We start from the raw sequence: 21,345 nt of genomic DNA, 5'->3' as shown, positions 1-21,345 counted from the left end.
CAAGCCCATCTCCTTGCCCACCGGGCCACTAGACCTCATGGTAGCCCAAACCTCCTCCCGTTTTGGGGCATTTAAACCTTCGTAGTTAGATGGCATCTCCCTGAAGGCTTCTTGTCCCTGCCTAAGGAGGGACTCCCTTGGCTGATCTGGGATGCAGATTACAAGGCACGGAGCTGGGCAGGCTGGGACACAGCTCTCATTAGCCTGATGGGACAAGTCAGTCCCTCGCGTTTCATCAGCCACCTCTGAGCAGCACCACCAGCAGCTTCCCTGCGGTGCTGGCCCAGAGCGCCCAGCTCCGCTCCTGCTGCCCTCGGCACACACCGAGCTGCCGCCTCTCCTCTCAGGCCACGCTTGGACTCGGCTGCAAAATGATTTCAAGGCACCCCAAGACTTACAATCTCCTTCACGGCGTTCTGCTGCTCCTGCACCGTGGCCGTGAACGGCGGGAGGCTGTCGGCCTTACCGGAGCCAGCCCCCTGCTCCTTAGAGTCCTTGACAAAATCCACCTGCAAGGCACAAGAATTGGGGCGTTAACTCTGCAACCACGGCAGCGACAAAGCTCCTGCAAGGCTCCCTGCTGAGGGCGGTTACCTCTGAGGACAGGCACACGTATCTGTTGAACATGAGGAAGAAGGGGCTGTACTTGGTGGCGGAGTTGACCGAGGTGCGGAACTCGAAGAGCAGGGGGTCCAGGTGCGCGTCCCACTCGCCGGGCTTCTCGTTCACCACGCTGCAGATGGAGGCTCTGAGCACCTCGGCGCTGCAGTCACCAGGCCCGGGGGGCTCCGCGGGGTCTGCGGGCGTGAGGAGCTGGGAGATGTTCCAGTGCTCACACAGGTGCCGGCTGACCTGGGAGAACACGGGGATCGCGGCGTGTCGGCCCCACGGCAGCCCCCAGGGCACTGTCCCCCCGTGCCAGGAGAGGCTGGGCGGCAGAGAACGCTCCCCAGAAAAGTTAGAGCCTGGGAAAATGTTCTGCAATGACTGCTCCGGTGCCTGAAGCTTGCCACAGCGCTGGGAAGATGGGTTAATCCCAGGGTAGGGCGGGAATTTCACGCACACGGTGTCTCCTTCCAAGCAGAGAGGACTTGCACCACTGATCCACAACCTTAAATCTCTGCCAAGGTGAAAGCGCTGGCAAATCAGCTCCCACTCCCAACAGGGCAGGGCCAGGGATAAGGCAGAACCAGCTCCTCACCCCCGCTACAGAGCACACCACAACCCTGCCTTCAGGACCTGCTGCCCAAAAACCCTGTTGAAGGTCAGCCTGCTGAGGGTCACACTGCCCAAAAACCCTGCTGAAGGTCACACTGCCCAAAAACCCTGCTGAAGGTCACACTGCCCAAAAAGCCTGCTGAGGGTCACGTTGCTTCCCCCTGGAACACCCCACACCACACCTACCTCCTCGCAGAAGTCCCAGCTCTGACTGGTGTAAATGTTCTTGGAGGCTCCAAACCTGGGCAAGGAGAGGACACACAGCTGGTTTTACTCCATCAGCTGAGGCAGAGCCCCAGGAGTTGCATCTTTATGGATGCAAATGGGATAGGAAGGGGACAGGACCCCCCTAGTGGAGCTGGGGATAACGAGGCTGCCGTGACCTCACGTCCCCAAGAGCAAAGACAGGTCTGCTGGTCCCTCTGTTCCAAACCAGCCAAGCCTGTTTGCTTTTGAATGATGAGGCAGCAGGAGAAACAAGAGGAGCTTCTTGCTCTGAATTCAAATCTCCACTGGCCCCACGTGTTTTCCACAAGGACAATGTCACATGGTGACACAAACACTTTCTAGGAGAAATCCGGGAATGGCTTTAAAGCTTCTGCAGAGAACTGGGACACAGCTGCCCCGGCCTCGGGCTGCTCAGAGAGAAACATTTCTGCCTCTTTCTTCAGGAGGATAACAGGCTCTTCCCAAGGATTTTGTAAGGAGCAACTGAGAGGCACTGCATGGTCTCTCCTGTAGAAGGGAGAGTTCCTGCTCTCACAGGAAAACGTCCTGAGGACATTGGGTATTTTTGCAACACTCCCCAGCACTCCCCATCGCACTGCAGAGGTGCAATACAACCAACAGCAGAGGGGCCCACCTGTAAAAAACAGTAGCCAGGGCTTTAGCCACAGAGAAGGGATCTTTCTTCTGCAGAGGAGCAGCCTCCACCCACTTGGTGAAGTAGTCAGTCACGAGCAGGACATGTGTGTTGCTCTGGCTTGTCTCGGGAAAAGGCCCTGTGTAAACAACCATCAAAAAAATAATAAATCAATGTGATGCCGTCATATCCCACAAACGGGGAAAATGAAAAACGCCGTGGCTGCAGAAGCGACCACGACTCTCTCCTGCAATGTCATTCGGCCAGAAACATTTTCGGTGACCTTTGTCAGCAAAAACACACCTCATCAGAGCTTGGCTGGTGGGGAGGAAGGCACGCCCACAGCTCCCACTGTGCGTGCAGAGGGAGCCGAGCCAAGCCCGGGGATCAGGTTGCATCCTGGGCGGCTGCTGCGGCCTCCTTGGCACCTCCCCAGAGGCACCTGCAGCTCTCCCCCGTGCGTGTGGCAGCAGGTCAGGCACGCTCCCGGCCGGGCCGGCGGGGAGGAGCCCCGAGAGCCGCTCGAGACGCCCGCTCACTCACCGTGGATGTCTAACGCCAGCACTTCCCAGGGGGATTCCACCCTGACGGGCCGGGCTTTCCGCGTCACGCTCTTGTTGTGCTCCGCGTTCTGGCACGTCTCGCACATCTTGATCTGGAGAGGGAAAGGAGGGATCAGAGGACTCGGGAATGCGATGACAGGTCCTATCAGACTCAGACTGCACAGGCTGTGGAGGGGTGAGACACGGCAGGGCTGAGCAGCTTCCTTCCTCCTCCCAATAAAAATAAGGAGGCGTGGGAAAAAAAGAGGACAAAACACAACAGGCTGACGCATCTCACCTTTCACAAGGCTCGCCTGACAGCTTTCTCTGACACAATAACCAACTTTCTCAACGTGGCCTACAGCTAAGCTATTTCTCATCCTGTGTCCAGGCAAATTTTTATTGTATTTTAACCTCCTAGTGCTGGTTAGAGAAATCCTCAGCCCCAGGATGCTGGAGGAGCTCAGACCGTGCAAAGCAAGAGCACTCCTTAATCCACAGTGGTGCAGAGTCCTGCTGGAGGGAACTGCCAGCAATGAAACAAAGCAGCTCAGGAGACACTGAGATCCTCCTCTTGCCATAGTTTAGGGAACTGGGCAGCTCTGGAAGGAATCCAGGCTGCCCAAAGCTAGACTCAGCAACTTGTCCGAAACAATCCCACATTCTCACGCTGACCAACGCTGCCCTGCACGAGGTTTCCTGACACTCAGGGGAAGACATCCAGCCTATCCAGCTGCCTTGGGACGTTCCAAGATTCACCTGCAGAGTAACTCAGTGTGCGGCTCGCCAGCACAGGCACGGGCAATGACATCATCCCTGCACCAGGGCTCTTGTGGCTGCCGCCTCGGGACTGCTGCCAGCACCGGTGTCACAGACACGCTCACTGCTCTCCACTTACCCAGTCCACAACATCCTTCACGATGCCCAGCCAGTAGTACCGGCTCTGGATGCGGTGCACGGTCTTCTTCTGGCCCAGGTGGTTCCCGATTTCGGTGAAATGGCTTTCCAGGAAGACCTGCCGCCTCCGCTCGGGATCCACGATCACCTCGCGCTTCTCCTCCTTCTTGGGTCCCACGTAGTAGAGGCAGCCGCCTGCGGATGCCAGAGGTTTGTCTCCAACAACACCCTCACGGCTGCTCGCCTCCAGACAAGGGGTCACTTCCCACAGCGGGAAACACAGCTGAGACAGCTCCGGGGGCCGCTGCTGCCTTGCGAGCTCCCGCTGCCCCCGGAGAAGCTGCTAAACCGGAATCCCCACGCACGCCCACGGAGCTTTTCCGCACCCGGCACCGTGTGCAACCCTCCGCTACAACAAAGCCACCCTGGTCCCCGCGGGGCAGCCGCGGAGCGCCGGTGCCACCGGGGGCTGCGGCGCTCCCCGCTCCGCGCCCCCGCAGCGATGCCCAGGCACGGCGCATCCCCGACCCGCGCCGAGGCTCCGCCGCATGCCCCGTGTCTGCGGGGCCGGCTTCCCCCCACGGGCTGCCCCCGGGACAGGCCGCGGCCCAGGGCAGCCCGACACGGCCGCGCCGCCCCCCGCCGGGTCCCCACCGTCCACGACGAACTTCTGGGCGTAGCGCTTGAGGTTCTTCCTCTTGATGGAGCAGAAGCTGGGCGGGAAGCAGCCCTCGGCCAGCAGCCGGTAGATGTCCTCGAACTTGCTGCCGTGGCCGCAGGGCTCGGCCGCCACCACCACCTCCCGCTCGGCCTCCGGCAGCGCCGCGTCCATGGCCGGGCCGGGGCCGGGCCGGGGCCGCGCTGACCCCGCCGCGCGCGTCCCCGGAGCGCGCCCCCGCCGCCCGCGCGCGCCCCCGTGAGGGGCGGGAGGAACCTCAGGGACCGTGTGCAAATAAACTGCAGCGGCCGCTGCCGCTCCGAGCACACCCGGCCCGGCCGGGAGGGCGGCGGGCTCGGTGCGGGGACAGGCCCGCGGTGACGTCGCGGAGATGACAAAAAAAAAAACGACCAGCGCAAAACCGGGGAGGACGGGCGAGCTCCGCCGCTTTTCCGTTTCTGCCCCGGCTGGGAATTTACCGACGCGCCCTCCCGCGGACGGAAGCGGAGCGCTTTGAGGGCCGGACCGAGAGGCGTTCGCCGGCAAGGAAACAATGTCCGCGGGCCGGCGGTTCCGCGGGTGCGCCTGCTTTTTCACCGACAACATCTTCGTGGGGCGCTTTGGGCTCCACGTGCGGTACCGGGACGGGCCGCAGCTCCGCCGGGACCACGGCCGGGTAGCGCGGGGGCGGGCGGGGCCGCGGGGAGCGGGCCGCGCCGGCGGCCGCGGCGGTGACGTGCCCGTGTGTTGCAGGCGCTGTGGGAGCGCGGCTGCCGGAGCGAGGAGCAGTTCCGGGAGGTGCTGAGGGAGGTGAGCGGCGGGAGCCCTTCACGGGGACTCGGGACACAGAGCCACGCGATGGGTTGGGTTGGAAGGGGCCTTAAAACTCATCCAGTGCCGCCCCTGCCATGGCAGAGACACCTTCCACTGTCCCAGGCTGCTCCAAACCCCTCCAGCCTGGCCTTGGGACCCAAGGGCGGCCACAGCTGCTCTGGGAAATCTGTGCCACGGCCTCCTCGCCCTCATAGGGATGAGGTTTGCGGTTTTTTTCCCCAAAATCCCTTCTAACCCTGCCCTCTGTCAGTGTGAAGCCATTCCCTGTGTCCTGTCCCTCCATCCCTCGTAAATTCTCTCTCTCTCTCTCTCTCTCTTTTTTTTTTTTTTTTTTTTTTTTTTTTTTTTTTTTTTTTTTTTTTTTGTCGGCTCCTTCAGGCCCTGCAAGGCCGCAGTGAGGTCACCCCAGAGCTTTTCCTCTGCGGGGGAACAACCCCAGCTCTCCCAGCAGAGCTGCTCCATCCCTCTGCTCATCCTGGTGCCTCCTCTGGCCGGGCTCCAGCAGCTCCGGGTCCCTCCCGATCCCGGCGGGAGATGAGGAGCCCAGGCCCCTCGGGATCCCCTCACCGGCGGCATTTCCACACCCCGCGGGTCAGGCCCGAAGGGAGTTCGGGACTTGCTGGAGCCCCCAGAACCGGGGCGCAGCTCCCGGCACCGCGTCCCGATCCACGCCGGGGCCGGGCGGAGACCGAGGGAAGAATTCCCCGCGGGCGCCCGTCAGCGGGGTGTTTATTCAGCCGACACCCTGCAATTAAATCCTGTCATTCAACACATCCCAGCGGCCTCTGAGCCGCTCCCTCCTGGGATTTACTCCGCTGGCTACCAGTGCCCTGGTTTGTCTTTCCTTGTCCCTTGTTCTGACAGTCGTTTTTAAAGGCAGCCCCGAGATGGGATCCTACAGAAATTCACCTTTTTTTCACGGAATCTCTGCTTCTTTGCAGGCCAGGGACAGGGATCTGTCACTCAGCAGCTCCAATGTCACCTGACACTAAGGGGACAGACAGGTTCTTTTAGGACTTCTTGGCAGAATGATGGTGGCAGTAAATCATACTGTTAATTAAAGCTTTATTAACTGGATATTATGATTCATGCAGCACAGAATTTATGAGTAGAGCAGCACAGGATTTCCCCAGGCAGAATCAATGGAGCACAATAAGCAGTGTCATGCAGAATTTATAAAACAGCCTCACTTGGGATTTCAAGCTCCTGACTTTGGTTGTAATTTATAATCACCCAGATCCTGACCACTTTTTAATCACCTGGGCTCTTTGCAGATCAGATCTTCATGCAAGGTCTGCTGTATCAGTATAAACACCATGAAGGAGACTTAAAAATTACATAAAGCAGTAGGAGTCACTCAGTGCTGGGAGGACACAGGTGACAGTGGCTGTCCCTGGCTCTGGGAGGTCACAGCTCTCCCTGCCCAGCAGCAATTCCAGCCCAAGTTTCCCGCTTGGAACTCAATGCTGATTTTCTAGGCAGTGCTGGGTTACAGATCCCTGCCCTGTGACCTTGGGCAGGGAGGGGAAGAGGAAGGAAGCTGAGAAATCTGTTGGATTTGCCTGCTTGGTTCCCAGAACCATCAGGGCCTGATCCTGAGGGAAAGGGAATGAACACAGGAGCTGCTTGGTCCCAGGGAATGGCTGCTCACTCCCTCCTCAGTGAGGACTGTTACGAATTCATCTCATGAGGGGGGATCAGAGGGGAAGAGCTGCCTGGATCAGCTGTTTGCTCTCAAAGGGCAGCTTAGCCTGTCTCCACCACACTCGCAGTAATCCCTTCATGACAGGACTTGCCTTGCTCTCAGCAAGTGCCTTTATTTTGGAGGATGCCTCTTTTGTCAGAACAAAAGCCAGATTCAGGAGGTGTCAGAATGCCTGAAAGGGCTGAGACCTCACAGCTGCACCTGACACTTCCACAGGAAGTCCTCAGTTACTTTTTGAGCCATCTGTAAAGAGAACATCAGCTCCTCTCGGGCGTTTGGCTTTCCAGATATTTGCTGGACTTGTCTTGACCGCAGAGAAACAGAGCAAACACTCTGTCTCCCAGAGGTGCCCCCAGATAAAAATAACCGGTTTAAAACAAGGAGCAGATTCCTGGAGCTGTTTTACCCAGCCCTGTTGACTTCTGGCCACGTGCTCTGTTGTTTACTTGCAGATTGAGGCAGAAGTGCAGAGAAGAAAAGAGTTGATCCATCAGTCAGTGGAACGCAGAGCCATCATCTCCAGGTGCTACAAACCAAAACACCCAGAGCTGTACACTCTGCAGGTACACAGAAGGTTTGGAATCTCTTCTGCACCCAGAAAAAAAAATTACCTGGGAGTTCTATTTTTGCAGTTTATTTCCCACTCTCCTCGGGGTTGCGCAGTGCTAAAGCTGCACTGAATTAAAACACAGGTGTAGCATACAAAAACTGGATTTAAAACTTCAAAAACACGACAGCACAGCGTGCTCTCCAGGCAAGATTCCTGGTGTTCCAGCCAGCTCTTTGCTGTCATGCCTGTGATAAATCTGGCCAGTTACTCCTAGAAAAAACCATGAACTAACACAAGCAGCAACTTCCCTACCCCACCAGGTAAAACAGCAGTGACATTCTGCATTTCCTGCCCTGGAATTAACCCGAGTGTGAGTCAGCCTTGCCCCCCAGGCACTGTGGCTTTCCCTGGGAGTCCATCTCCCTCTCGGGCTGTGCAGGCTGATGGTGTTTCTGTGTGTTTTTTCCCATCCTTCCCTTGACACCAGGATTCCTTCCTGGCCCCGGAGTTTCTGGAAATCGTGAGGTTCTGCACATCCCCAGGTGCTGATCTCCAGGGCCTCCTGAGCCACCTCGAGTCCTTCTCAGGTAAAGAAAGCAACACCTGGGTCCCACAGATCTCCCTGCTGAGAGCTGTTGTCTGGAACAGCTCTGCTGAGGCACACAGGATGTGAGGAGGGTCTCTGGAGAGGCAGCAGCTCTGCTCTGGATCAGAGGCTGTTTTTCTGCTTTCCCATCCCAGCCTGCTGATCCCTCCCCAGAGGCTCCAGCTGCAGCAGGGCTGGGGTTTTGGTTGTACCACACCTCACCAGGGAGCCTGCTGAAGGAGCACTGGGAGCTTGGTTTTCCACTTTGCCACTGCAGACAGTCGCTGTTGGTTAGTCTGGGCTGAAATAGCTCCAGCCTAGACTGCAGTCTTTGAAAAAGAGATCTGGGTTTTCAGCTTCCCTGGAGGCAGCTGAGGAGCTCTCTGCCTACCAGAAACACTGCCAGGATGCAGAGGGGAAGAGGCAGAGTTCCCTCCTTTCCTCAAGGCAAAAGACACCAATGTCTGTGTGCAGAGCTCCTGGATTTATCCAGGGCAGTTCCAGACACGGCCTTCTGCTGTGGGAACGAGGCACCAGCGTGAAAACCAACAAATACACCCCAGAGCTGATCCCAGGAGGTGTTCTCCCAACAAATACACCCCAGAGCTGATCCCAGGAGGTGTTCTCCCAACAAATACACCCCAGAGCTGATCCCAGGAGGTGTTCTCCCAACAAATACACCCCAGAGCTGATCCCAGGAGATGGCCCCAGCACAAAGAGGAGCCTGTGGGTGCCATGCTCTCACTGACTCCAGCACAGTGCAGCTGGACAGGCGGCCAGGAAATCTGGGAATTTCCCCAGCAAACTCTGTGTCCCCTCTGCTGACAGATAAGAGGATCTATCGACTCCCAGTGTTCACAGAGGAGTTCTGCCAGGCCTTTGTGGATGAGCTGGAGAACTTTGAGCAGTCGGATATGCCTAAAGGCAGGCCCAACACCATGAACAACTACGGGGTAGGATCCTCTCTTGTGCCTTGTTGGGGGCAGTGTTCACTGTGCTCCCCTCCTCACTTCTCACTCCCTCCAGCTCCAAAGTCTCTCATTTTACACGATGAAGTTGTAGCTCAGGGCACCCTTGGAGTGACAGGGTTGAGGGAATGTTACAAGGACAAAAGAAAGTGGGAATGCAGGGGAAGGGGAGGAGTTGGTGTCTGAGAGCAAACAGCACCTTGTGCTTAAGCAGCACAAACTTAAATCAAGGAGAGTTTTTAAAGAACACTCACCTTTTGATCGTATTGCTGTTTCCCCCATCCCTCTCCACCTTGATCCTCCTCCCTATTTCCCTGTAGCTGCAGCCTCTGCTCTAAATTCCCTGATCCGAGGCAGCAGCAGGGCTGGAGGAGGAGCAGCAGCTGTGGCTGCTGAGCTGTTCCCCGCTCCTGTCCCGGGCACAGGTTCTGCTGAACGAGCTGGGCATGGACGAGCCTTTCCTGACGCCGCTGCGGGAGCGGCTCCTGCCCGTCACGGCGCTGCTGTACCCGGAGCTGGGCGGCGCCTGCCTGGACAGCCACAAAGCTTTCGTGGTCAAGTACTCCCTGCACGAGGACCTGGACCTGAGCTCTCACTACGACAACGCTGAAGTCACCCTGAACGTTTCCCTGGGAAAGGAGTTCACAGAAGGAAACTTGTACTTCGGGGATTTCAGCCAGGTACTGAGCACGGCCCACTCACCTCTCCCTCCTGAGCCCTCAGCTTCAGGGCATCCACCGTGTTCTAAAAAGCAATTATTCACTGCTGACAGTCAAACCTGCTCTGTCCCTTCCCCATTTTTTGCATGGCTTGGTTATGCAGGAGCCTCTTTTGCTGCAATATCCCAATATCCAGTTCCAATATTCAGTATTTTAAGGAGAGCACAGATGCAGCTTCACAGTAGAAACTGGAGTGAAACAAACCATCCCCTCTTCCACATCTGAAGCTGTGAGCAGGGAGGTGCTGAGGGAGAGATTTGTTTCAGGTGTGACTTCAACCTAAATCTCCAGCACCTGTTCTTAGGGCAAGAGAGGGGTCAAAGCTCCCATAGAGCAGTGAAACATGGAGGTTTCTTTTTTTGAACCTCTCTAAATCCCCTCTGATCTTGGCACCGGGAGTGAGGTGCAGTTTTCCCCTCTCCCTGTTGCTCCCTGGGTGCCGTGAGGGGGAATGGGTGACAAATTCCAACCCTTTGAGGAGTTAAGGGTGTGAGCCCGAGTCCCGCTGCCTTTGTTCCAGGATCCCAGCCCTGTGCCCAAATACATCGAGGTGGAGCACGTGGGAGGCCGGGGGCTGCTGCACCGAGGGGGGCAGATCCACGGGGCCCTGCCCATCGCCTCCGGGGAGCGCTGGAACCTCATCGTGTGGATGAGATCGTCGGCCATCCGAAACCAGCTGTGCCCCATGTGCCGCAGGAAACCCGAGCTGGTGGAGGCGGAGGGGTTCGGGGATGGCTTCACAGAGCCCCTGCGGGAGGAGGAGGCGCCCCAGACCGTGGATGTCTGTGCCTTGGGCTAGCAGGGCTGCTGATTTCCCCGCACCAAGTTGCCCAAAGCTCCTTTCTGACCTCCCAGAGCCCTCCCGGGCTCTGCTGCGTGCACGAGTCCTGCGAGGAGCAGCTCTCAGCTTGGGAAGGCATGCAGAGGCATCCCCGCCAGGATTGCAGCTGGAAGAGCTGGAACTGGGCTCCTGAGGGCTCAGCCTGGGGCTGGAGGACTCAGTAAGACACAGAAAGCACAGCTCTGGTGTCCTGCGGGAGCTCTGTCAGCATTTCCAAGTGCACAAGGAAAACGCCCAAAGCTCCTTGGCCTCTCTGCCCACAGCAGCACCCCCTGGAAACAGGGAAGGAGAATGGTGCAAGGAACCATTTCTGCTGTTCCTGGGGCCTCCTGTCCTCTGCCGGGGCAGAGCTTTGTGTTGCTGAGTGGCCGGGAAGGATCCGCTCAGGAATGAGATCCAGGTGAATCCTAGCTGCTGGGAGTGGCAGGGAATTGTCATCACTGGGTGTTTGTGTAACCCAGGCTCAGGAAAATCCACCAGGAGCAGCACTGGGAGTGCTGATCCCCCAGGGTGGCTGAGAGATCTCCCAAGGCTTCTTGGGGAGCTGAAACTTCCCTTTCAAAGGTTTTGTGAACCTTGTTAAGCAAAGCCAGAGCTCTGGGAGCCACCTGCAGCACAGCAAAACTTCCCAGAGGAGCTCAGGATGTGCATTTAACTCCCTTTGCTTTAGTTACATGAGCAAGTGAAAACATAAAGTAACTCTGCCAACCTGGGTGCAGCAGCAGACAGGGCCTGGGGCTTCTTAATTTGGCACCAAGATCCCCCCAGGAGCTGATGGATTAGAGGGGTCGAGTGCTTTCCCTTCCTTCTTTCCAGATGGCTGAAAGCATGTGGTTCTTCGGTCCACTAAACAAATTAAAGAGGCCAAATATCGTCTGATTCAGTGTCTGCGTTTGCCTCCGTGGAAAATCAACTCGATATCTTCGATAGATGCTGCTGGATTTATGAGGGGCTTTTCCATTTACCTGTTCAGTGCAGTAATTACAGCACATGGGTAATTGTGAGAGGCTGAACGTGAGCGTGTTTACACAGAAGGTGTTTATTGAAGCTCTCCCAGCGGACCCGCTGGATTTTGGCTGGGGCTGCCATTAGCACAGGGCGCTGATGAGCTGCTCATTAGCAAAGCTCATTAAAATTACACCGGGGGAAGGAAACCGGCGGTCGTATCTGAGCGAGGAGCCGCTGTCACGAAACGCACTCTCGAAGCCTTTACCTCGTTCACTGGCGAACGCGAGCGCTCCCGATCTGCCCGAATTCACCCCCAAAATCGAGCTAGGGCCCGGGCGAGGCGGCCCCCGGAACCAAAGAGCGCGGTCCGGCTGCCGCCCGGCCCCGCGCGCGGCGGACGGAGGCGGGAGGCGGCCCCGGCGGCGGGAGCCCCGCTCGGGGCGGCGGGACCGGCCCGGTGAGTCCCCGCTCGCTCCCGCTGCTCTCACCTGCGGCGGGGCCGGGCCAGGCCGGCTGGGGACACCGGAGAACGGGGACGCGGGGCGGGGCACGGGCCCGAGCGCTGCGGCAGCTCCGGGGCCGGGGGGGGCGGACAAAGCGCTGCGCACTTAAAGGGGCCGCGCCTGGAACGGCTCGCGCTGAGCTCTTAAAGGGCCAGCGCACCTTGAGCGGGATCTTAAGGGGCCAGCGCAGCTCGTACTGAGCTCTTAAAGGGCCGGCACACCTGGCACGCCGCAGGCTGCCGGGGCCGGGCCTGGGCCGGGCAGGAGGAGCCGCTGTGGCCCCAGCCTGGTGTCGGTGCAGGGGAGAGCCCGGGTAGGGCACGGCCAGCCTGGGATGGATTTGGGATTTGTCACCGGGATGCTGCTGTCTGAACCCAGATCCATTGATCCTGCTGCTGTGGATTTATAAAAGTGGGTTTTTTTCTGGTGCCAAAGCCAGAACGGAAAGATCCAAGTACCAAAGGGTGTCCCCAGCAAGGCCCTGGTGCAAGGGGCAGCTGCTGGGGTGTGTGCATAGAGGGCTCTCATCCTCTCAAACTTCCCTGTGTGCCCTTAATGGTCGTGATTGGTTCAGGTTTTGGTTTGGTTTTTTTTTTTCTGATTGAAATTTCCCTATGGAAATCAATCAGAGGCCTGATTCAGGAAATCAATTACAGGCCTGATTCACTTGGGAGCAAATCCAAATTGCTGTCTGGGAATGTCGAGGTGGTAAACAAACAATTCATTAAATGTGGTGGTTGGAAGGTGGCTGTGAGGAAGCGTTTCCCAGCTCCTGCTCTGCCCACGGTGCCAGTTTGTTTTTTAAATTAACGAGAGCATGGATCACGGCGGCCTGGGGCTGATGGACAGGGGTGCCAGCTCAATGCCTCATCCGTTTTCTAAGAGTAAATTGGAATATTAAAGATTCATCCTTCCCCTTGGCTTGTGCCTGCTCCCAGCACTTCAAGTAAGGGGGTGATGGATTCGGGGAGGACGTTTTGTTCTGCTGACCGTGGCTGCAGCATCCATCACCCTGTGTCCGTGTGTGGTGCAGCATCTCCTGCTGGCTCCCGGTGCCGTGGGGTGTCCTTGGCACAGCCCTGCTGCACACACAGCCTCAGGCCCCTCTGTGCCTGCCCACAGCGAGGATCGGCCCCGTTCTCCAGGGACAAACAGCAGAAAACCTGCTGGAAGGCTTTCCCTGTGCCAAACCTGCCTGGGGACAGTTGTGCTGTGCCAGCTCTCAGCCCAGGCTCCGTGCTGGGCGCTGGGGAAATTCCAGTGGCTGCGATGGGAGACCCCGACCCATCGCTGTGGGGGGAGCTTGGCAGAGCAGGTGTGAGCAGGGAGGAGTTCACCAGGAGCAGGTTTTCCAGGGCTGTTGGCTCAGACTGGAGGGTTTTGGGGCAGGGTTGGTTCCCCCGTGGCTCTGATGTGATCCCTTCCCTCCAGGAGCTGCCATGGCCCGCAGCCGCTCTCGGAAGCGATCGCGGAGCAGGAGCAAAAGCGGCTCTCGGAGCAGGCAGGAGAGGAAGGAGAAGAAAAGGAGGAAGAGCAGCAAGGACTTGCTGCAGGGCAGCAGCTCTCCACCGAGGAAGAGGATCTCTGGCTCTCACGGACATAAGTCGAGTTTGGCAGCGGCCAGGGAAGGTGGGGAAAGGCCCCTGAGCTTTCACCACATTTCCCTGGGGCAGGTGCACAGAGAGGGCCCAGGGGGAGAAGAGGGTCCCTGGCTTTAGTTGGTGTCTGTCACCTCGTCCTGCACTTTGCGCCCACTTTGGTCTCGTTCTGACAAGTGCAGAGCCCTTGGCGCCCCCACGAGCTGAGCTGGTAGCACAGAACATCCTGGGTTGAACGTGGGCACAGAGGGGAATTCCAGGCAGGAAAGAAACCAGGCTGGGAGGGGGATAAAGCAACATCTCTGCTGCTGCAGGGCCAGGGCTACTCCGCTCACCCTCTTCTCGTGTATTGCAGAAAAGAAGAAGGAAGGAAAGGACAAGAAGAAAAGGAAGGCCAGTAGCTCTTCCTCTGGGACATCTTCATCCACCAGCTCTTCCTCATCTTCCTCTTCCTCCAGCTCCTCTTCTGATGATTCCAGTGACAGTGACTCCAAAATGAAGAAGAGTCAAGACAGCAAAAAAAAAACGAGTGAAACAGAAAGACAAAAAGAAGAGGAAGAAGAAGAAGAAGAAAAAAATAAAAAAGAAATTGAAGAAGACGGCAAAGGAGAGGGCTAAGGAGGAGAAAGCCAAGGGAGAAGAGGTGCCCGGCCCCTCGCTGGAGCAGTGGCAGAAGGAGTCAGGGGTGGACTCTGGGCCAGGTAAGGATGCTCTTTCCCTCCTGCTGTGGCCTGTGCACACAGGGGTTGTGCTGGTCCCTTTCCGAGTAGGGCTGAGGGAAGCAGGGCTGGGTACAGGCAGGAGCCCCAGGCTCTCCTCCCTCCCACGTACGGTGCCCACCTTTGAGCCACACTCAGAGATTGATTTGTGAAGAGTTAGGATGTAGTTTATAGATGTGAGTGGGGAACAGAGGTGCCAAATGGAAGGACACAGGCAGCAGTGACACTCTGCCAAAGCTGCTCCTGGCTTTGGGATGTGGAGTGTCCCTTTCTTTGCGCGGTTTGTCGCCGTTCCCCGAGCACCGCTGGGGATCGGGTGTGGAATGCTGGCCAGGGGCTGCAGCCCTGGTGCTGTGCCCCTCTCCTGGAGCACAGCTCTGACTGAGCCTTGCATTCCAGTTCTGACAGATGAACAGAAGTCCCGGATCCAGGCTATGAAGCCAATGACAAAGGAGGAGTGGGATGCGAGGCAGAGCGTCATAAGGAGAGTGGTGGATCCCGAAACGGGGAGAACCAGGTATGACCCTGGGGAAAAGGGAGATGGATTGTCCACTCCCATCCAAGCTGAGTGGGCTGGAGGCCTGGAGGATGCCTGTCCATGGCACTGCAGCACCACCCCTGGAGCCAGTCCCCCTCCAGCAGCAAAGGCCTGAGCCAACCCCTCACAGGTCCCCCCTCATCAGGCCTGGTGTGACTTTACCCAGAAAGTGACACAATGACACCGAATCACTGAATTGTGCTGGGATCCACTCAAGGGACATGGGGCTGTGTCCCAGTATCCCATTGTTGCATCCACTTACCTTTCAGCTCCAAAGCCCTGGGCACCACCCAGGTCGGAATGAGGAGCACGTGCCCTGTGGGGTTACAGACAGTGATCAAACCGAAGTTCATTTAGCTGCCAAATAGAAATGACCCAGTTTTTAATAAACTGCATCTCCTCAGTGAGCAGAAAACGTCATGCTGAAGAGAATTGGGTATGACAAGTCCAGTCTTAAAATAGAAGGCAGCCTGCAGGGCTCAGGGAGGTGTGGAACAAAGGTTGGTTCCCTGTAAGGCACGTAATGAAGACAATTAAATTTCTCTTGGTGTTTGGAGGTGTGAGCCGCCTCCGACACTGCCTGGAATTTGCTCAGCAAGATGCTCCCTGACCTGGCTGCGTTTCAGGCCTGAACTGGCTCCTGTTCCTGAATGGCTTTGCAGTTTCCTGGGGCAGCCAGGACCACACCTGAGCTCTATTAAAAAAGGAAGAGGTTTTGCATGGGTTGGGGCACCGTGGATTGCAGGGTGACAGGGGCTGATTTATTAGGAGTGTTTTCCTTTGCCAGTGTGACTGACTGCACGCAGCAGGCAGTGCCCACAGCCTGGGGCAGAGCCAGCTGGCCCTCAGCTCTCAGGGGAGCGCTCCTGTCCTTGCTGCAGCGTGCTGACATTAATCCCGTGGGAGCAATGGCACAGCCTGCTGTGCTGTTTAGGCTTGATATAAAAACAAAATCACAAAATACAATGTCAGGGTCAGCACTGGCCTTGCCTGGAGGTTTGGGGGAGCTGGGGCACAGAGGTGCCCTCGGGGTGGGGGTCAGCACCTTTGCAGCTGCAGGAACTTGGCAGTCCCCTCACGGCTCCTGGGCCTGTGCTCGTCTTGCAGGCTCATTAAGGGGGACGGGGAAGTCCTGGAAGAAATCGTCAGCAAGGAGAGACACAAGGAGATTAACAAGGTACTGGGAGCCAGCACGAGTTGCAGGGGTGGCTGGGCACAGCCAGTGGGGTTGTTTTCCCATCCTGGGGCCAAGCTGAGTCCTGGCAGCACTGCCAGGACCCCGGGGTGGTGCTGCAGCCCCGGGCAGGGAGTGCTGTGAGCGCTGTGTCTCCCTTGCAGCAAGCCACGCGTGGGGACGGGCTGGCCTTCCAGGTGAGGACGGGGATGCTGCAGTGAGGGAAGGCACCAGCCAGCCCAGGAGCCCGTCCTGCTGCCCCTGCCAGCCCGGGGAGAGCCTCTGCCTCTGGACCACGCACACAGCACCGTGTCAGGATGTGCCCAGGGGCCCTGTGCAGCTGCTCTGTAAGTTACTGACTGGGAAGGAGAGCGACTTTGGTGGTTCATGTCCCAGTTAACAGCTTCTCCCCATCCCTGCTCAGGTCACTGTGGCTGTAAGGCACCTGAGCCCTTTGCCCCAGCGCTCCTCTGGATGCTGGAGGAGCTCAGCAGCACCCAGGGGACAGGCTGGAGGATGCTGAGCACCTCAAGGTGCCCTGGGCTTTGCGGGCCAGGAGCCAATGCTGTGGCCAGGACAGGGCGTGTTCCAGGGCCACAAAACACGCAGCTGGCTGCCACTTCTTCCCTTCAGGGGCTGCCCGTGGCCCTTTCCTTGCTGGATCTGGCTCAGAGGCCCTTTGCACTCACTGACCCCACTCAGAGAGGAGTGGCTGTGGCTCTGCACCCCTGAGTGCCACCTCTGTGCCCCAGGGCTTCTCCCAGCCTTCCTGCAGCTTCACCTCCTCGGCTGGGGGAGCACTGACCCGGCACACTGCGCTGGCATCTCTGCAGGCCTGCTTTGCAGAGAGGTGGCTTTGCCTCGCTCCCTGCTCCTGCATGCAACCCGTGTCCCTTCCCCACAGCACAGGCCCCGGGCAGCGCTGGGGCTCTGGGCTTCTCAGGGCCCAGGGCTGCTCTGAAGCAAACACAGCAGCCTTTCCCCTTGCTGGAAAGTCCATAAATCTACAAACTGTAAAAAAGAAAAGGACAGATGGGTTAAAGGACAAATGGGTCCCGCAGGACTGATCTCCACAGAGGGTTTCCACGTTCTGTTCATGGCTGTAACCCCATTAAACTGGCACCTGCTCACATTTTACGACTTGTCCGTTCCTCGAGTAATTCCCCCACCCCAACAAAAAGCAGACAGAGAAGAGCCTTCCCATTTCTTTAATCTGTGTAACTCACAATGATACTGTACACAAAGCACACCAGGCATTGGAACGATGCACTAACAGCAAGGAGGAGAAGGAAGTTGTACAGAAGGTTTGCCACACACACACGCGAGTCATCGGCACGGCGCTGCGCACGCGGGGCGTACCCGGCGCCCTCGGGCATCCCCCGCCGGCTCCCCACGCACAGCTGGTACCCCCTAGAGCAGTTTTTTATAAATAAAATATAACTAACGTCGTCGGAATATAAAATCGACAGTCAGAGGGTATCAACAGGCAGAGGGAGGGGACCGTAAGGCTTCTAGAACTAACAGGAAATGCAGCAAACAGTGGCGATACCTGAAGAAGGGGCTGCTACAGCAAGCACGGCGGCTGCTGGGCGGGCGGGAGGGTGGTGGTGACCCTTTGGCTGATTCCTGCTCTGGGCTCGTGCCCCCGACACTGTAAACGGTTTTTGGTATTAGGATTTCGCCTCATCTGAGTGAGCGATCTGAGCAAACCCAGGAAAACCGCTCAGAGGGAACGCACGGGCGCCTCGGACGGGTTTGTTTAAAAGACTGCTAAGGGACAGCGTCAGGTAGAAAGTCTGGCCTAAGGGTGCGGTAATATAAAAAGCTGCTTTTCATAAAAAATCTGAGCTCCGCAGCAGAGTTTGATTCCCATGGAAACGGAAAAGCAACCCCAAAGCCCGAGGCTGTGTTGTGCTGATGTGCAGAACAGGACGTGGGCTGTCACTGAGGGCTGCCCAGACAACGGCCGAGGGAGGAGGACAAGGAACTTCCCATTCTCTCCTTTCCAAGCTAACGAGTTACTCGTAACGAGGATAAATTAGGTCGTTACCCTGACAGTGCCCCTGCAGTAAGGATGGGATATACATTCACCTTCCCCTCAGCGCGTCCAAAGGGATCCTCTTCCGTACACGCGGAAAGGCGTCGGGTCACACGCATCGCTCTCCGGAACGGGGACAAACAGGTTATAAACACAGAGTTAGTTAAACTATTGCTATTGTTCCGTGAGCGTTGATCTCTGCTTCAGAGGGATGAGTGCCAGATGGGGGCGGCTGAGGATTGAGCGATGGAGACGGGGATGGACTGAGTCAGTGAAGAAAAACTTACTGGCATTATTTCCTGGTAACTACACCCACCTCCCGGGGTATTATTGCAGCAATAAAGGTCCTGCTCTACGATTGCTTCTCCGTGTTGGATCCGTACGATGGCAGCGGATGGGGGCCAGGGAAAGGACCCGGGCAGGGCTCAAGAAGCTCAACAAAGGATGAGGACGGAGGTGCTGTGATTGTCAGGCTAACTGGTTAGGAGCTGTTTAAAACATGAGGTGATGGAGAGGGTGAGTATCATATTGCACTTCTGCATTCATTGACGGTTACATTAAACTTGGTCCATAAAATAATTGCTTTGTACATAATGCCTGAAACAAAAAGCTACATTTTTTTTTAAATATTAATAAACCCTGAAGGTTCCGGTCCCTCCAGACATTTTTTTTCCCCTCTACATAAATAAATAACTTTCAATTTTATATATGCACTTTTTATGTTGAACATTTACACTCGCCTCTGTTTTACACTATCTACACGTAAGAAAATGTGAACATCTCGTCAACGCTGGAAAATGTACAGACCATGCCTCGGTTCTGGACTTGGAGGAAAGGTGAATTTTGCAAAGGCCATATCCAAATTGTCAGAAATTATTTAGTGATGTGGTTTGGTGACTTCACAGGATGGATTGTGGCTTGGCTTCCTACTCAGATGGCATCTGTTTGGTAGAACATTCGGCTAGCAAAAAGCTGGGACAAATTCACATTGTTTTCAAACCCAGTAAAAGCTCTGGATGTACATTCAGAGAGAGCCAAGCTGAGTCAGCAGAAAGGGAAGTCAGCTTTCGGTAACAAAAAGTCATCAGGTACATTCTGTAATTGGCTAATTACCAAAGAGAAGCGGTTAAACATTTTGCAGTCAGGTCTGAGCGCTCCAGGGGGCTCGGATGCCGGCGGCAGCTCCGCACCGTCCCTGCTCTGCCTCGGCCTGGACCCTCCACACCACGAGCACATGAGTTGGATGAGTTGGATTTGTCTACCGTGGCCCAGGGGCAGTGAGCAGAGCAGCGTTCACAGTGCTGAGTATCTCAGTGCGGCCGTCCTGCACCGTTCTTATTGAAACTGGTAAGAAAACGAAGCAGCCAGTCTAAAAAATTCTCTGTTATAAATAAGATCCTTGTAAGTAGAAAGTGATACAAAGACAGGGAAGTGTGGTGGGGAGAGCGGGGTTACACACAGTCGGGGAGCTCGGTAGGACTATAAAATCTCCACGTGAAGAGGCCAACTGGAGGCTGTGGATGGAAACCCCTGTGTGGATCCCCTCCGCCACAGGGGGTGCGTGCAAGGAGGGAACCTTTGCTGGCCCCGGGAGGGACAGGACTGAGGGGCTTTTTTGGCAAGCCCTGGCTCCAGGCACTGTTCTCTGTCCCTGTCTGGGTGTCACCGGGGTGCCAGCCCTCTGCCCCGCGCCCGCCGGCTCGCCCCAGCAGCACAAACCCAGCGCCTCAGGCACATCCACTGAGAAACACACCAGGAAAATTAAGATATGGCCTTTTCTTAAGGTTGCCTGACATTGTTGGCACACTTCCTTACAGTCTCCTTACTGCTGGAAAAACTTCTGCACAGATTGGTTGTTTTTCTTTTTTTAAATATGTACATATATATATATGTGTGTGTGTGTGTGTATGTGTATAGATATCCACACACACCCTGGCTTAGCAATATTTCATTGTCATGCACTACAAACACCGGTGTAGCTACATGAGATGGTAACAGGTTTCCATTCTAAAAATCATCAGTGCAAAAAACAATGAGGTTTTACAGTTCAGTAACTATAGGTAAAAGAAGCGAGTCTAGTTCCCATGAAAGCTGCTACTGAACTTGGAGAGAACCTGGGAAGAAAAAAGGTCTCAGAGGTGGGTGTTGAGAGAGTCAGACCCTGCATTTGGATGAGAAGAACTGCAATGCAATCCAGCTGCTCAGTGCCTTCAGCTGCTTCCAAATATATGGTGGTTACTTGTTGGAAATAATACATAGTGAGACTATTTGGAGACTTAACAGCAAATTAAGTGTCTGAGGTTTGTAACAGCTCAAACAAAATAGCTTGTATTCCTCTTTTAATAGGTCAACACATTAAATTCCATCGGCTTCTAAAAGTTCTCTTTAAAAAATAACAGTAATAACAACGACCCCGCTGTCTTGGGCACGAATCTGCCGACATTCTGCCTCTGCCAACGGCATCGGCGCAGCTTCATCTGCACTGCACCAGCTCCTCGACAAAGCGGCTGCACGTGGATCTCTCTGTCCAGGAAAAGCCCTCGGTCGCTCTGCCTGGCACAGCCCACGACAAATCCCTCGCTGGGGCCGGGGCAGCGGCGCGTTACCCAACCCCAGAGCCCCCGGTCTGACTGCCGGGACAGCCCAGAACGGGCTCCCCCAGCCTCAGGGGCCGTTCCTGCGGCTCTAGGGCAGCACTCGTCACCGTGTCGGAGCGATGGCTAACGGGGCAAGGAGGCACGTATTTACAGTCACTGACCCTGCGTGAGAGGAGGAGGCAGGAGAGAGCGCCGTCCTGATCTGGAGACTTCCCCCCGATTTCCAGCTGTTCCTCGGGCTCCCGCCGCACAAACCTGACGCTCCCGCCGCAAGGCCTGCCCGTTCTGCATGGGAAACATCCCCTCTCTTCCCCAGAACACCGTGTTATTAGAGTAGCACCATATTTACCCTTCCAGCCCGAAACACTGGCCTCGTCCCTCTTCCCTTTTGTTTTCTCCTCCGGTGGCTGCAGCTGACAATCCTGGCACCGGCCTGGCTACTTCTGCCCCAAGAGGCCAGACTCCAGCCGGGACGCGGCGCTGCGGCCCCAGCAGCCTGTGGCGATGCTCATGCTCCTCTGGCTGCGCTCCCTGTCCCTGTCCTTGTCGCTGTCCGACTGGCTCTGGGTGCGCTCGGGCCGGTGGCCGGCGGCCGAGGGCTGGGAGGAGATGGTCCGCAGCAGGTGGTTCCTCTTGCGCAGGAACTCGGCCTGGCCGGGCAGCCCGAAGCTGCCCTTGCGCAGCGCCATGCGCGCGGCGTTCTTGGCGGGCCGCGCGCGGTGGTTGTACTCCAGCTGCGCCAGGTGGGCTGCGTAGCCCTCCGTGATGAACTGCGGGGTGAGGGCGGGCGTTAGAGGGCTGGGACGCGCTTCCCTGGGAGCCACCGGCGACCAGGCGCGCTCGCTGTGCC

At 56.8% G+C, this 21,345-nt stretch overlaps 3 protein-coding genes across 20 annotated transcripts in view; 2 read left to right on the top strand and 1 right to left on the bottom strand.

The window, feature by feature from the left end:
- Positions 1-4,520: 4,520 nt before the first annotated feature.
- Positions 4,521-10,338, top strand: OGFOD2 (2-oxoglutarate and iron dependent oxygenase domain containing 2). Its single transcript, XM_040080983.2, has 7 exons — positions 4,521-4,853; positions 4,931-4,987; positions 7,169-7,279; positions 7,754-7,853; positions 8,681-8,805; positions 9,246-9,500; positions 10,060-10,338. Exons 1-7 carry the CDS (start codon positions 4,731-4,733, stop codon positions 10,336-10,338), a joined length of 1,050 nt encoding a protein of 349 aa, XP_039936917.1. The 5' UTR covers positions 4,521-4,730.
- Positions 10,339-11,736: 1,398 nt separating this feature from the next.
- ARL6IP4 (ADP ribosylation factor like GTPase 6 interacting protein 4) lies at positions 11,737-17,059 on the top strand. The gene is given in 7 exon segments (XM_040080754.2): positions 11,737-11,785; positions 13,263-13,460; positions 13,785-13,945; positions 13,947-14,130; positions 14,548-14,665; positions 15,794-15,863; positions 16,025-17,059. Coding segments are annotated over 6 exon segments (780 nt in total). The 5' UTR covers positions 11,737-11,785; positions 13,263-13,270; the 3' UTR covers positions 16,082-17,059.
- PITPNM2 (phosphatidylinositol transfer protein membrane associated 2) overlaps positions 17,052-21,345 on the bottom strand; it is a 124,348-nt gene continuing 120,054 nt past the window's right edge. For all 18 annotated transcript variants that reach the window (XM_040080742.2, XM_040080737.2, XM_040080738.2 and 15 more), the window contains one exon: positions 17,052-21,265. In XM_040080742.2, coding sequence (XP_039936676.1) covers positions 20,933-21,265 — 333 coding nt within the window. In that variant the 3' untranslated portion in view covers positions 17,052-20,932. The remainder of the gene's footprint in view (positions 21,266-21,345) is intronic.

The sequence above is a fragment of the Hirundo rustica genome, chromosome 17 (assembly GCF_015227805.2).
Source record: "Hirundo rustica isolate bHirRus1 chromosome 17, bHirRus1.pri.v3, whole genome shotgun sequence".
Lineage (NCBI taxonomy): Eukaryota > Metazoa > Chordata > Aves > Passeriformes > Hirundinidae > Hirundo > Hirundo rustica.
Note: the sequence above shows the minus strand (reverse complement) of the source record. Positions and strands in the feature narration are given on the sequence as shown.